This window comes from Canis lupus, chromosome 9 (genome assembly GCF_048164855.1).
Source record: "Canis lupus baileyi chromosome 9, mCanLup2.hap1, whole genome shotgun sequence".
NCBI lineage: Eukaryota > Metazoa > Chordata > Mammalia > Carnivora > Canidae > Canis > Canis lupus.
The window spans coordinates 76,127,168-76,142,422 of NC_132846.1; the positions used below are offsets into that span (position 1 = coordinate 76,127,168).

The 15,255-nt window shown below is 39.1% G+C and overlaps 2 gene segments (V, D, J or C); both read left to right on the top strand.

Annotated features, from left to right (window-relative positions):
- Positions 1-15,255, top strand: part of LOC140639540 (immunoglobulin heavy variable 3-74-like) — a 274,944-nt gene that overhangs the window by 111,041 nt on the left and 148,648 nt on the right.
- LOC140640630 (immunoglobulin heavy variable 3-23-like) lies at positions 1,154-4,071 on the top strand. The segment is given in 3 exon segments: positions 1,154-1,292; positions 1,396-1,706; positions 4,033-4,071. Coding segments are annotated over 3 exon segments (396 nt in total).

Genomic DNA, 15,255 nt, shown 5'->3' on the forward strand with positions numbered 1-15,255 from the left:
TATGGGCAAAAAATCTTGACAAAGCAGGAAAGAATATCCAATGGAATAAAAGAAAATCTCTTCAATAAATGCCATTGGCAATATTGGAGAGCCACATGCAGAAGAATGAAAGGGGACACTTGTTTTACATCATTCACAAAAATGGACTCAAACTTGATGAAAGACCTAAATATGAGTCAGGAAACCATCAGAATCCTCAGGAGAACACAGGCAGCGCCTTTTCTACCTCAGCTGCAACCACTTCTAGACGTGTCTCCAGAGGCAAGGGAAAACAAAGGAAAATGAACTATGGCGACTTTATCAAGGAAAGAGCATTTTCACAGGAAAGGAATCACTCAAAGTAACTAAAAGGCCACTTAATCTTATCAGATTAAAGGCTCGAATTCAAATCTAAAATGAACTTATCAATCTCAACACACACCAAAGATATATATCTCCAATCAGAATTGGGCAGAAGTTGTGAACAGACTTCCTGCCCTTCGTGAGGTCCCGCACCACACCATATATTAGGCAGCTGATCCACATGCAAAAAGAAATTCATTTGCTATCCTAAATCTGCTATATATCAGACAAAATATTGAGTAAAGAATCTGACAAATAACAGGGAAAATATTTATGCACCTAAATCTAAGATTACCCTTGAAATTAGGCAATAATAAAATAAATGATATTAAAATAAGTCAATAGGAAGTTAAATAATTTGTTTGCATATACATAGTCAATGAGGAAAATTATTTCAAAAAACAATTACAAGTAACTAATGAGCTCAAAGAAAATTCAGGATATAAAATCAGCATAGACAATAAGGTTAAATCCTACACCCTAACAACAAATTTTCTGTATCAAATTTAGAAAACAATCACCTTTATACTGGTACCAAAAATAAATATTTATGATTAAACTTCATTAAGCAGAATAAAAACTGTTTAAAAATGGCCTATACTAATGAAAGACCTTTAAAGAGGAACAGAAATGCAAAGATAAATGCATGGATTAGAACATCATAAATTCACTGTGAAACCAAAACAAACTGATCTGGGGTTGTGAAGCAATCTTTGTATATAACTTATTAAGAATTGAATCTAAGTTGGTAGGTGACTATATAGTCAGGGGACATGCAAATAGGGGCCTCCCTCCACTTATTAAAGAAGCCCAGCCCCGACCCTGCAGCTGGGAGAGGAACTCCAGCCCCAGGGTTCCCAGGTGACCCCATTCAGTGCTCAGGACACAACACAGACAAACCACCATGGAGTCTGTGCTCTGCTGGGTTTTCCTTGTCGCTATTTTAAAAGGTAATTCATGAAGAACCAGAAACCCTGAGTATGTGAGTGGAGGTGAGTGACAGAAACAGGGGATGTGGGACAGTTTCCTGACCAGGATGTCTTGTGTTTGCAGGTGTCCAGGGTGAGGTGCAGCTGGTGGAGTCTGGGGGAGACCTGGTGAAGCCTGGGGGGACCTTGAGACTGTCCTGTGTGGCCTCTGGATTCACCTTTAGTAGCTATGACATGAGCTGGGTCCGTCAGTCTCCAGGGAAGGGGCTGCAGTGGGTCGCAGTTATTTGGTATGATGGAAGTAGCACATACTACGCAGACGCTGTGAAGGGCCGATTCACCATCTCCAGAGACAACGCCAAGAACACGCTGTATCTGCAGATGAACAGCCTGAGAGCCGAGGACACGGCCGTGTATTACTGTGCGAAGGACACAGTGAGTCGACCTCAGTGTGAGTCCAGACACAAACCTCCCTGTAGAAGGGGATCAGTACCACCAGGGGGTGCACAGTCCTCACCACTTCTGTGTTGAAGGCCCAGGAGCAGATGCAGATGGAGGCTCTGGGCAGGTTTCCTGTCAGGGTCTGGTCTTCCTCTCCAAGGAGCAGTTTCCCCAAGGGAGTCTCTCTGGGTACAGGATTCTGTGCTTACGTATTCAATCTCTAACTTACACACTTTGTTGTCATAGAAAGTGAAATATTCCAACACCCAAAAATGGCAGTGCCTCTTGTTTTGCTTATTCCTTATTCAGTTTCTGTTTTGGAAAGTTGGTTGGATTTAGTCAACAACTCTTCTTATATGCTCAAGGACAAATCTGCTTAAAATTTCTTACTACTGTCCATAAAAACCAGTTTATTACCCATATCTCCATTTACCACAACTTCTCTTCTATAAGAGTCCCAGCTATATACATGGAACATGAAACAACTACCCAGCTCATTGTGCAATGATTTTATTTTATTTTGTGTATGTTTATTGGATTTCAATTTGCCAACATATACCATAACACCCAGTGCTTATCTGGCCAAGTGCCCCCCTCACTGCCTGTCACCCAGTCACCCGAACCCTCCACCGACCTCCCCTTCCACTACCCCTTGTTCATTTCCCAGAGTGAGGATTCTCTCATGTTCTGTCTCCTTCCCTGACATTTCCCCCTCATTTTCCTTCCTTTCTCCTTTATTCCCTTTCTCGATTTTTCCATTCCCTGAATAAATGCGACCATATGTTTGTCCTTCTCCGATTGACTTACTTCACTGAGCATAATACCATCCAGTTCCATCGACGTTGTTGCAAAGGGTGGGTATTCATCATTTCTCATATGCAAGGATTTTAGAAACAACATAAAATTCATGTTGGTCATGACACTACAAAGGGCTCAAAAATCAAATGGAGAGAAGACGGAGTGCCGGTGTGACTTCAGTCTTTAACCACTCTGAAAGAATCAATATCAATGTGAATCTGGGAAAGCAAGGGGCCCCAAGAAGTATGTTGTGAGGATGTGTAGTCTGAAGAGCACCCCAAACACACACAGACATGAGAGTACAAACCTTTATCACCTTCATCATCGTGTCTGTTGAGAGCAGGGCAGGCCTGTCATCACGTCATAAGTGCTTGGATTTTGGAAGGACACTGGCTCATGGTGTGTGTTGTGGGACAGTGGTAGGGACGAGGTCCTTCTCCAGGAGGGACTTGTGTGGATTCAGTGTCACATCTCCATCAAAGGAGGGAATTCAATGGTTCCTGCTGGATATCCCATGGGTGGGGCTGGAGGAGAAGAGGGAGGACTGGTGATCACAGGTGTCAGCAGGTGACAATTAAAGATAAGGTGTGATGACAAATTAAACTAAACTATTATGAGAACTGAGAGCACAAAGGTGGAGGAGGACTTTCCACCTGTAGGGAATATCTCATGGATCCTTCAGGTGCTGATATCAGCTCACTCTGTGTGACCTCTACATCCCTGTTTTGGAACCTAATGTCCATGTGAAGGGAGGATGGGGTGGGGCCTTAGGGGAGCACTTAGGTCAGGAGGTGAAGCCTCATGATGGGATCAGGGACCTTATACACCAGGTCTAGGAAAGCTCCCTGCCTCTGGGCCCCATATGAGGTGACAGGGAAAGGACGTGCTAGGACGTGGGCACTCTCCAGATACCACATCTGCCTGCACCTGGACCTCAGACATCCCAACCTCCAGAGCTGTGAGAATGAGTGTCTGTTGTTTAATCTACAGAGTCTGGGAATGCAGTGACATCACCCAGAAACACTTAAACAGGGTCTCATCTCTTGTTTGTCCTTTATAATCTGGTCCCAGGATAACACTCGGGGTATGACAAAATAGAGCAGGAAGCCCACACCTGGACTCACTGTCCTCAGCCACCGTCCATGCTCCTGTCCTTACTGCTGTGCATCACATTTGAGCCACACATTCTTCCTACAACACTGGGGTTCGTTAGACCCATTAGTATCCTGGGATTCCTCCCTCTTTACCACCTGTGCACCTTGAAGGCAGCACATCCCCATGGAGGCGGACATCAAAAGGTTCAGATTTTCCTCTCTGCTACTCATACTACTCTGCAGAATATTCTGGACCAGCCTCCCTCCTGTCATCATCGCCACAGCTATATGTCTCCATGACAAAATCCACACCTCCTACGTCCAAAAGGTAGTCGGTTTTCTACATGTCGACTTGCAGTTTTTGCTCTCCCAGACCTCTGATTTCATCGGAAATCAGAATGATTGCATAACTGTCTATCATATTCCAGTTACGAGACAAGATCAAGGACCCTGATCCAGAATCTTAACTCCTCCTTCCCAATGCTGTTATAGCAACAACATGTGGGGAATGAATTACAAAATGATGAGATCTGGCTATTTCCATGTTGTGAAAATGATTCAGTTATGTACTGGCATTGGTGAGGATCTATTAAAAAATAACTTTCTGGAAGTTGGAGCGGTATCTCTAAATGTAGCGCTAAAACTTTGTAACACCTGCCTTGCCTGTTACTTTTTAAAATTTTTTTGACTTATTTTTTAATTGGAGTTCAATTTGCCAACATATAGCATAACAGCCAGTGCTCATCCTGCCAAGTGCCCCCCTCAGTGCCTGTCACTCAGTCAACCCCACCCCCTGCCCACCTCCCCTTCCACTACCCCTTGCTCATTTCCCAGAGTTAGGTGTCTCTCATGATTTATCACCCTCAGTGATATTTCCCACTCATTTTCTCTCCTTTCCCCTTTATTCCCTTTCACTATTTTTATATTCCCCAAATGAATGAGACCATATAATGTTTGTCCTTTCTGATTGACTTATTTCACTCAGCATAAAACCCTCCTGGTCCATCCACGTCAAAGCAAATGGTGGGTATTTGTCGTTTCTAATGGCTGAATAATATTCCATTGTATACAGAGACCACATCTTCTTTATTCATTCATTGTCAATGATTGTCCGTTACTTTTGCTTGCTTTATAACCGATACCAGTGCTGGAGAGAAGACGGCAGAGAGATGTTTTCATCTGGATTTTGTTTTCTTAGACTCTGGGAAAAAAGGCAAACATATTTTAAATTTGACTAAACATTATTTTCGGACTACATGGCTCACTACCAAATAAATGCCCCTCCAAGTATGCCACTAGCTAGAGTACAATGTGAAGAAAAATAAAGAGCACCCAGTTGTTTTCTATGAGACCAGGATCTGAATGTGGGGCATGTGTTCTCTTGGCACAACACAGTCCCTCCTTTCAGAGCCACACCATCAGTAACCTGGTGTTGTCACGTTTTGGTGCAAGTCCCTGTTTCTTCAGACCCAGGTCTCCAGCTGCACTTCAGGTTTTAAGGTAAACAGAAATTGTGCCTGGATCTGAAAGTCTCAGATATGTTGAAAGGGAAATATGAGGCACTGGAGATGTAGATTTTGCAGGAAAGATGAAGAAAATAAGCGGGAAAGAAGTGTTGGTCACATCAACTCAAAAGAAGAAGGATTTGTACACTTTCTGAAATGCACTAATGGCAGAGAACAAAACCTGGAGTTTCACTACTGAAAATGTGTTAACACAGACTGCGTGCTTTGCTTAGAGGTCTTAAAATTGTAGTCTTGACATTCAGGTAATTTTGCCATGTTAAATACATGGTTTATATTCGTTACTCAAAATAAGTATTATTCACTTCTAGGCCTTTCTGGAATTGATTTTTATCCACAGAGAGGAATGATCTTTGCACGACACTGATTTTAAAAGGAGCACACAATGTGTTTCTGAACGTCTGTGTTAGTTAAAATTACTCCCAAAATGGTAAGAAACAAGAACAAAAACAAAAAATGCTCCAGAAAACAAAAAAACATCCTCTCCTATTTCATTTTTGCTTTTTCTTAACAATAACTTTGGCCATTTTTTTCAGTTCATTATGTCTGTATACTAATTTTTTTCAGCCTTTTAACTCTTAAGCATACTAGTAGAGCATGCTTCCAGTATCTGATGGCTCTGACAGCAGAATGAGTATTAATACAGAATATCCGACTCTACCTTTTGACAGTAAAGACGGTCTAATCTGCCTAGCAGCTTGCTTTGCCTTCTGACATGCTCACTACCAATCATGCTCACCCTTCTTTCCAGATCACTTCCTAATGATACTGTCTTCTCACTGGGCTTACTTAAAGGAGGCAAGCAAAATGCAGGCAAAGGAAGAACAGGAACTTCAACATATCCAGGCTAGGTCAAAAGAACAACTCAATTCTTACACATAAATGTTTGCCAGAATGTTACAGCTGACGAGTTTGAAGCTCTAAGTCATCAGACAGCTGATCTGCAGTACAGATGTGTATCCCACCAAACAAACAAGTATAGAAGTACAGACACTTCCCTGTCTTTCTCAAGCTGTGGGGATGTATTTCTAGGAAAACATTCCTGTATGTCAATCTTTTTCTTGAGAGCAGATATTGGAGGTTTCATGTTAGCCATTTTAAAAGTCAACACTTTGACAAAATGATTGTTGATCTTTCTGAAATTTGTGGCATATTTACGTTTATTGGTAGAGCGATCCTACCAAGAGGAGTGATGGGAATATGGCATACTCCTTGAGAGTGACTAAGGATGTGCCAGCATCAAGGAATTTGACCATCAGTACACATATGCCATCCGTCCTAATGTAAGTTTACCTATATAGGGAATAAAATGGAATGGGGGTGAGGGTTCCATTTCTGAAAGCTGACATTTATTAAACTTTGGCTCAAGATCTTGTGATTCTTAACAATTGGCTTTTTTTAAAATTAACTGACTTCTCTATTCTTTAAGTCCAGGACGCATTAGTCTCCTGATCCAATCAGAAACCTATTTTCCAATAATGCTAAAAGGATCTACTATAAATCTATTACACCTACCATTGAAGAAGCTGGATTCTGACTCATTGACAAGCTTTCCAAAAAAAATTTATAATAGACTTCCTTGAATAAAATGGACCAGTTGTCATTCTTCATCCTGGAAAATAAATGTCAGCTCTGCCTTAATAAGTATTTGTTTTAGACTTCTAAGAACTTATTTTACAACAAGAGACCCAAAATCCTTCATAGTCTTTTGTTCCACAAACGTTTTTCTTAATTAAGAAGTGTTACCTTATTAAAATGACCACCATTCTGAACCATTTTTATGTGGTCTGAATAGCAAGTTTATCGTTTTGTACCAACTATCTAAAAACCTCATTTACAAATGAACCACAGACCTCCTCCTACTTTTATAGACTTGAATACTTAAGTAGTTTAAATTAGAATTGGCATTTATTTCATTTTTAAATTGAAAACTTTCCTGAAATAATACAAGTTCAATGTTCAGCAAAAAACACCTGCTTGTGTTTAAGCCATTTTCAAAAGAAACTTGCCTTCTAAATCATTGTGTTCCAACACATTAAGTGATTATAAGTATTGGGTATTAGTGATGGTAAACTGTGTTGTTCTTTATGAAATGATACTTATAGCTGTTGGGTGCATCAGTGCTTTTTTAAAGGGGCTGCATAATATAGGGTTAATTATGCATATTCATGTTAACAATTAACTTTTGGATTGGCTGTTTCCTGGATTTTAAAACATATACATGAGCAGAAATGTATTAAAATGAAAGGAAGCATACCTTTATCAAGATGCTATTAAAATTGAACATCAAGTATAATATTTCATTTGGATTCTTTTTGTTCTCGTTAATGCCTAAAATGCTTATTTGGATTTTCACCATTTTTAATTGGGAGAAGCTCTCTTCTGTGTAGAACAGTTGTTCCAGAATAGCTTGCTTTGTTTTCCAGTTGCATGACAGACTTAAATATTTTTTCCAGCAGTGGAGGTGCTGTTAGAGTCCAGTGTTCTAGAAGATGCAATGTCTCAAGCTTAATTTTACTTTTCTAATTCTCGTAGCTATTACCAGGAATTTCTGAAAGTTTTATTTAAGTAGTCTAATATATTCTATGTAAAGAGCATTAAATTTTGCTATGTATAAATTTTTGTAACCTAACAACGAATCAATATTTTCTATCAATGCCAAGAGTTTCCTGTAGTTCTATTCAAGTGTTACAATAAGTATTTGTAGGTAATAGTAAAAAAATAGAAAAGACAAGGAGGGATGCCTGGGTGGCTCAGCTGTTTAGTTCCTACCTTCAGGCAAGGGCATTACCTGGAGTCCCAGGATTGAGTCCCATGTCAGGCTCCCTGAATGAAGCCTGTTTGTTCTCTGCCTAAATTCTCTCTCTCTCTCTCTCTCTCTCTCTCTTCCTCTCATTCTCTCTGTCACTCATGAATAAATAAATAAAATCTTTATAAAAAAATAGAAAAGACAAGATGTATATGGTCCTCTAACTAGATGCAGTGAACTCATAGGACAAATTACAGCAGGCATCCCTGATTAAAACTCTTCAAAGTAGAGGGTAGAGGGAACATGCTTCAATATCTTAAAAGCCATCTAAGGAAAGTTCACAGTGAATCTCATACTCAATGAGGATTAAAAGAGCTTGTCCCTAAACTCAGGAAGACAGCACAGATGCAGGCCCTCACCGATTCTGCTCACAAAAGAAATAGAATTCCTAGCATCAACAATCAGACAACAAAATAAAAGGCATTCAAAATGGCAAAGATGAATTAAAACTCTCCCTCTTTGCAGAGTACATGATATTTTTATATAAACCACAAGAGATGGCATCTAAAATTTCTAGAAAGGACGTAGCAACTTAGGGATGTGGCAGGAGATACACCACAGCTAGAAGGCAGCTGCATTCCTACACAGTAACAATGATACTGATAACAGAGAAATTAGGGTATTAAACTCATTTACAATGTCTCCAATATAAGATACCTAGGAATAGACCTAACCAATAAGGTAAAGAACCTGTACTTTAAATCTAGAGAACACTTATGAAAGAAATGAATGAAGACACAAACAGATGGAGAAACATTCTATGCTCAAGGATCAGAAGAATAAACGTTGTGAAAATGTCTATGCTACCCAGGGCAATCTAGATATTGAATGCAGTTCCTATCAAAATACCACAAGCTTTCTTCCTAGTGATGGAACAAATAATCCTCAGATTTCTATGAAATCAGAAAAGAGCTCCAATAGCCAGAGTAAGGTTGAGAAAGAAAACCAAAGCTGGGTCTTCAGAATGCCTGATTTCAAGCTGTACTACAAAGCCGTGACCATTAAGACGGTGTGGTACTGTCAAAAAAACAGACACACGATCAATACATCAGAATAGAGAATCCAGAAATGGACCCTCAAACATATAGTCTATAATCTTCAATAAAATAGGAAAGAATGTCCACTTGGAACATAAAATATTCTCAAAAATAATTGGCACGGGGAGAATTGAATGACACATGTAGAAGAATTAAAGTAGACCATTCTCTTATACCAGACAAAAGATAAAGTCAAAATAGTTAAAAGATCTAAATATGAGACAACAATCCATCAAAATCTCTAGGAGGATAAGAGAGAGAACAATGTTTTGAAACTTAGCCACAGCAATTTCTTGCAAGGCATATGTATAATGATCTGGGAATCAAAAGCAAAATTGTATTTTGGGAGCTCCATCAAAAAAAATGTCCTGAAGAGCAAAGGAAACTGTCAACAAACCTAAAACACAACATACAGAAGGGTAGATGATATTAGTAAATGAAAAATCAAAGAACTTGTAACCAACATCTATAAAGAACTTATCAAACTCAACACACAAGAAACAAGGAATCCAGTCAAGAAATGAGGAGAAAACATGAACGGAAATTTCTCCAAAAAAAACCTACTTATTGCCAACAAGTCCATGAAAATAATGCTCCACATCACTCTCTATCAGGAAAAAGCACATCCAAACACATTCAGCTGACACTTCACACCACAGAGAATAGGAAAATTAATAAGAAAGAAAACACCAAATGGGCAGGATGTGGAGAAAGGAGAAACATCTTGCACTGTTGGTGGGAATGTGAACTGGTGCAGCCACTCTGGAAAACTGTGTGGGGTTCCTCAAAGAGTTAAAAATAGATCTGCCTAAGACCCAGCAATTGCACTGTCAGGGATTTATCCCAAAGATACAGATGCAGTGAAATGGCAGGACACCTGCACCCCCATGTTTGTAGCAGCCATGTCCACAAGAGCCAAATTCCCAGAGAAGCCATGATGTCCTTTGTCAGATGAATTGATAAACATGATACAGTTTATATATACAAAGGGATATTTCTCCATCATTAGAAAGGATCAGTAAGTACCATTTCCATCAACGTGTATGGAACTACAGGGTATTTTACCAATGAAATAAGTCAGAGGACAATCATCATAGATTCACTAATATGTGGAATATGAGAAAAAGTGAATGGGATCATAATGGAAGGAGGGAAATTGTGTGGGGATAAATCAGAGAGGAAGACAAATCATGAGAGATTCCTATCTCTGGGACTCGAACAAAGGGTTCCAGAAGGGGAGGTGTGTGGTAGGACATGGTACCTGGGTGATGGACACTAAGTAAGGCACTCAATGAGATGAGCACTTGGTGTTACTATATGCTGGTAGATTGAACTTAAATAAAATATTGAATAAATAAATTAAAAATAAATTATTAAACAGAGAGAACATTATGAGCAATAACATGCCAACAAATTCAACAATCAGAGAAAAAATGGATGCCTTCAAGTAAATGTAGAAACAACCCAGTCAGAAACAGGAGTGAGTAGAAAATTTGTAAAGACCCAAAACCAAGAAATGAAAATCAAACATATTTAAATTCTTCTAACAATCAAAAGTCCTGGGACAGATGGCTGCCCATGGGAATGCAACAAGCATTTAAAAATAATTAATACCTATCCTGAAAATGTTCCAAAAATAGAAATTAAAGGAGACTTCTAAGTTCATTTTCTGAGGGTATCATTTCCTTCATCTCAAAAGCAGAGAAAGATCCAACTGAAAAGGAGAATTACAGACTTGATGGATATGGATGCGAAATTTTCAACAAGATCCTAAGAAACAGGATCCAACAGTACATTAATAGCACAATTCTCCAGGACCAAATGGGATTAAATTTTGGACTGCAAGGGTGGTTCAGTATCTGCAAATCAAACAATGGGATTTGAGTCATCAATAAAAGGAAAGGACATTTTGTCCTCTCAACTGATACTCAAAAATTTTCGTGAAAGAGTTTATACTTTCTTGATAAAAACATGTTGCTGTGTAGAGATGGGGAGACATTCTCAACTTCACAAAAGCCACCTACAGAAGACACATGGGGAATGTCATCCTTGAAGGGAAAATTTGAGAGCTTTTCCCCTAAGATCAGGAACAGGACAGGGATGCCCACCATCACCACTGTTCTTCACCATAGTGCTAGAAGTCCTAGCCTCAACAATCAAACAACAAAGGGAAGGAAAAATCATACAAACAGCAAAGAAAAAGTCAAACTTTCACTCTTCACATACAAGTTACTTTAAGTTCAAATCCTAAGATTGTTTTGAAAAAATTGCTACAACTGATACCTGAATTCAGCAAAATCTGAATTGTATTTTAAAATCAATACAAGGAAGTCAGCGGATTTTCTATATAGTTCAAATGAAACAGAAAAAGAGAAAATCAAGGAGTTGATGCAATTTATACTTGCACCAGAAATAATAATATAATGAGGAAAAATCCTAACGAAAGAGGGAAGGATGTACAGTCGCAAAATTCCAGAATACTTATGGAAGACAGTAAGAAAGACACAAATAGATTGAAAATATTTATTCTCATAGATTAGAGGAATACATATTGATAAAATATCTATGCTACCAAGAGCAAGTAACACATTCAAAGTAGGTGTATAAAAATATCACCAGCATTATTCTCAGAGCTTGAGCAAACAATCTGAAAACTTTTAGGGAACCATAAGACCTCAAATAGCCATAGCAATCCTGAAAAAGCAGGGCAAAGCTGGAGACATCCTGATTCTGGTTGACGGGTAGATTACAACATTGTGATCATCATGACAGTATGGCACTGACACAAATACAGACGTATAGTGAAATAGAAATGTCTGAGAACCCAGAAATGGACCCTGAAATAAAAGGTCAAAAATTATGACAAAACAGGAAAGAATATCCAATGGAAAAAAATAAAATCTCTTCAAAAAATGGTTTTGGAAATATTGGAGACCCACATGCAGAATGAAATGGGACACTTTTCTGACATTCACAACAATGGACTCAAAGTTAATGAAGGATCTAAATGTGAGCAGGAAACCATCAGAATCCTCAGGTAAACACAGGCAGCACTTTTTCTACCTTAGGTGCAACCATTTCCAGACGTGTCTCCAGAGGCAAGGGGAAGAAAAGGAAAATGAAGTATGGGGACTTCATCAAGGAAAGAGCATTTTCACAGCAAAGAAATCACACAAAGTAATTAAACGGCCACCTACAGAATGGAAGAAGATATTTGGAAATGTCTTATCAGATTAAAGGCTCGAATTCAAATCTACAATGAACTTATCAAGCTCAACACACACCAAAGATATTGGATAACTGAGGCAAATTACAAAATTACTAGTATTTTCAGTAAAATGAAACTGTTTCATGAAGAAATGAAAAATGAACAAAACAGAACAGGTAAAGAGACTGAAACCATTATCAAAAACTCTCCCTGTGGCAACCCTAGTGTCTCATGGGTTTAGCAGGAACGTCAGCCCAAGACTGATCCTGGAGACCTGGAATCAAGTCCCATGTCAGGCTCCCCACATGCAGCCTGTTACTTCCTCTGCCTGTGTCTCTGCTTCTCTCAGTGTGTCTCTCATAAATAAATGAATGAAATCTTTAAGACATATTCTGCGTTAAAGAAAACAATGAAAGTTAAAAAAAATAATGAAAAGGCCAAATCAGATGGCTATATTTACAAATACTCAAAATATCTTAAAAATTAAGGCCAAAACATTTCAACGTCTTCCAAAACCTAAGGAGAATGGAACATGATCAAATTTATTTAAGGAGGACAGGATGAGTCTGACAGCAAACACACACCATGGACCCAAGAAGGGTCTCATGGAGAATATCTCAGATACACATAAATGCAAAAATCCTGGCATCCTGAATCCAACAGGACACGCACAGATCACACAGGATGACCTAGAGGAAATCATCCCTGGGATGATTTTATTTTATTTTTTATAATAAATATATTTTATTGGTGTTCAATTTGCCAACATACAGAATAACACCCAGTGATCATCCCGTCAAGTGCCCTTCTCAGTGCCCGTCACCCATTCACCCCCACCTCCCGCCCTACACCCCTTCCACCACCCTAGTTCCTTTCCCAAACTTAGGAGTCTTTATTTTCTGTCTCCCTTTCTGACATTTCCACACATTTCCTCTCCCTTCCCTTACATTCCCTTTCACTATTATTTATATTCCCCAAATGAATGAGAACATATACTGTTTGTCATTCTCTGATTGACCTATTTCACTCAGCATAATACCCTCCAGTTCCATCCACATTGAAGCAAATGGTGGGTATTTGTCATTTCTAATGGCTGGGTAATATTCCATTGTATACTAAACCACATCTTCCTTATCCATTCATCTTTCGATGGTTACCGAGGCTCCTTCCACAATTTGGCTATTGTGGACATTGCTGCTAGAAACATCGGGGTGCAGGTGTCCCGGTGTATCATTGCATCTGAATCTTTGTGATAAATCCCCAGCAGTGCAATTGCTCGGTCGTAGGGCATGTCTATTTTTAACTCTTTGACGAACCTCCACACAGTTTTCCAAAATGGCTGCACTATTTCACATTCCCACCAACAGTGCAAGAGGGTTCCCTTTTCTCCAAATCCTTTCCAAAATTTGTGGTTTCCTGTCTTGTTAATTTTCCCCATTCTCCCAGGTGTGAGTTGGTATCTCATTGTGGTTTTGATTTGTATTTCCCTGATGGCAAGTGATGCAGAGCATTTTGTCATGTGCTTGTTAGCCATGTCTATGTCTTCCTATGTGAGACTTCTCTTAATGGCTTTTGCCCATTTCATGATTGGATTGTTTGTTTCTTTGGTGTTGGAAACTAGCCCTTTATCTGATACGTCATTTGCAAATATCTTCTCCCATTCTGTAGGTTGTCTTTTAGTTTTGTTGACTGTATCCTTTGCTGTGCAAAAGCTTCTTATCTTGATGAAGTCCCAATAGTTCATTTTTGCTTTTGTTTCTTTTGCCTTCCTGGATGTATCTTGCAAGAAGTTACTGTGGCTGAGTTCAAAAAGGGTGTTGCCTGATTTCTCCTTTAGGATTTTGATGGAATCTTGTCTCACATTTAGATCTTTCATCCATTTTGAGTTTATCTTTGTGTATGGTGAAAGAGAGTGGTCTAGTTTCATTCTTCTGCATGTGGATGTCCAATTTTCCCAGCACCATTTATTGAAGAGACTTTCTTTCTTCCAATGGACAGTCTTTCATCCTTTACCAAATATTAATTGACCATAAGCTTCAGGGTCTACTTCTGCGTTCTCTATTCTGCTCCATTGATCTATGTGTCTGTTTTTGTGCCAGTACCACACTGTCTTGATGACCACAGCTTTGTAGTACAACCAGAAATCTGGCATTGTGATGCCCCCAAATATGGTTTTCTTTTATAATATTCCCCTATCTATTCGGGGTCTTTTCTGATTCCACACATAAAAGACAAGTTGATGGCAAAGAGGGAAACTGAGGTAAAAAGACAAACAATTAAAAGACCATGAGGATAGATTAAGGGAAAAAAACGACAGCCCAAGGAAGAAAATCCTATGTTTAATTGGGGATCCCAGAGGCTCCAAAAGGGACAGAGGGCCAGAATATGTATTTGAACAAATCATGGCTCAAAACTTTCCTAATCTGGGAAGGGAAACAGGCATTCAGATCCAGGAAATAGAGAGATCCCCCCCCCTAAAATCAACAAAAAAACCTTTCGACACCTCGACATTTAATAGTTAAACTTGCAAATTCCAAAGATAAAGAGAAAATCTTTAAAGCAGCAAGACACAAGAAATCCCTGACTTCTATCAGGAGGAGTATTAGGGTAACAGAAGACCTCTCCACAGAGACCTGGCAGGCCAGAAAGGGTTGACAGGATATATTCAGGGTCCTAAATTAGAAATCATGCAACCAAGAATACTTTATCCAGCAAGGCTCTCATTCAGAAAGGTAGGAGAGATAAAGAGCTTCCAAGACAGGCAAGAACTGAAAGAATATGTGACCTCCAAACCAGCTCTGCAAGAAATTTTAAGGGGGACTCTTAAAATTCTGCATTAAAAAGAAGTCAAGTGGAACAATCCACAAAAACAAGGACTGAATAGATATCATGATGACCCTAAAGTCATATCTTTCAATAGTAACTCTGAATGTGAAAAGGCTTAATGACCCCATCAAAAGGCGCAGGGTTCCAGACTGGATAAAAAAGCAGGACCCATCTATTTGCTGTCTACAAGAGACTCATTTGAGACAGAAGGACACCTATAGCCTGAAAATAAAAGTTTGGAGAACCAT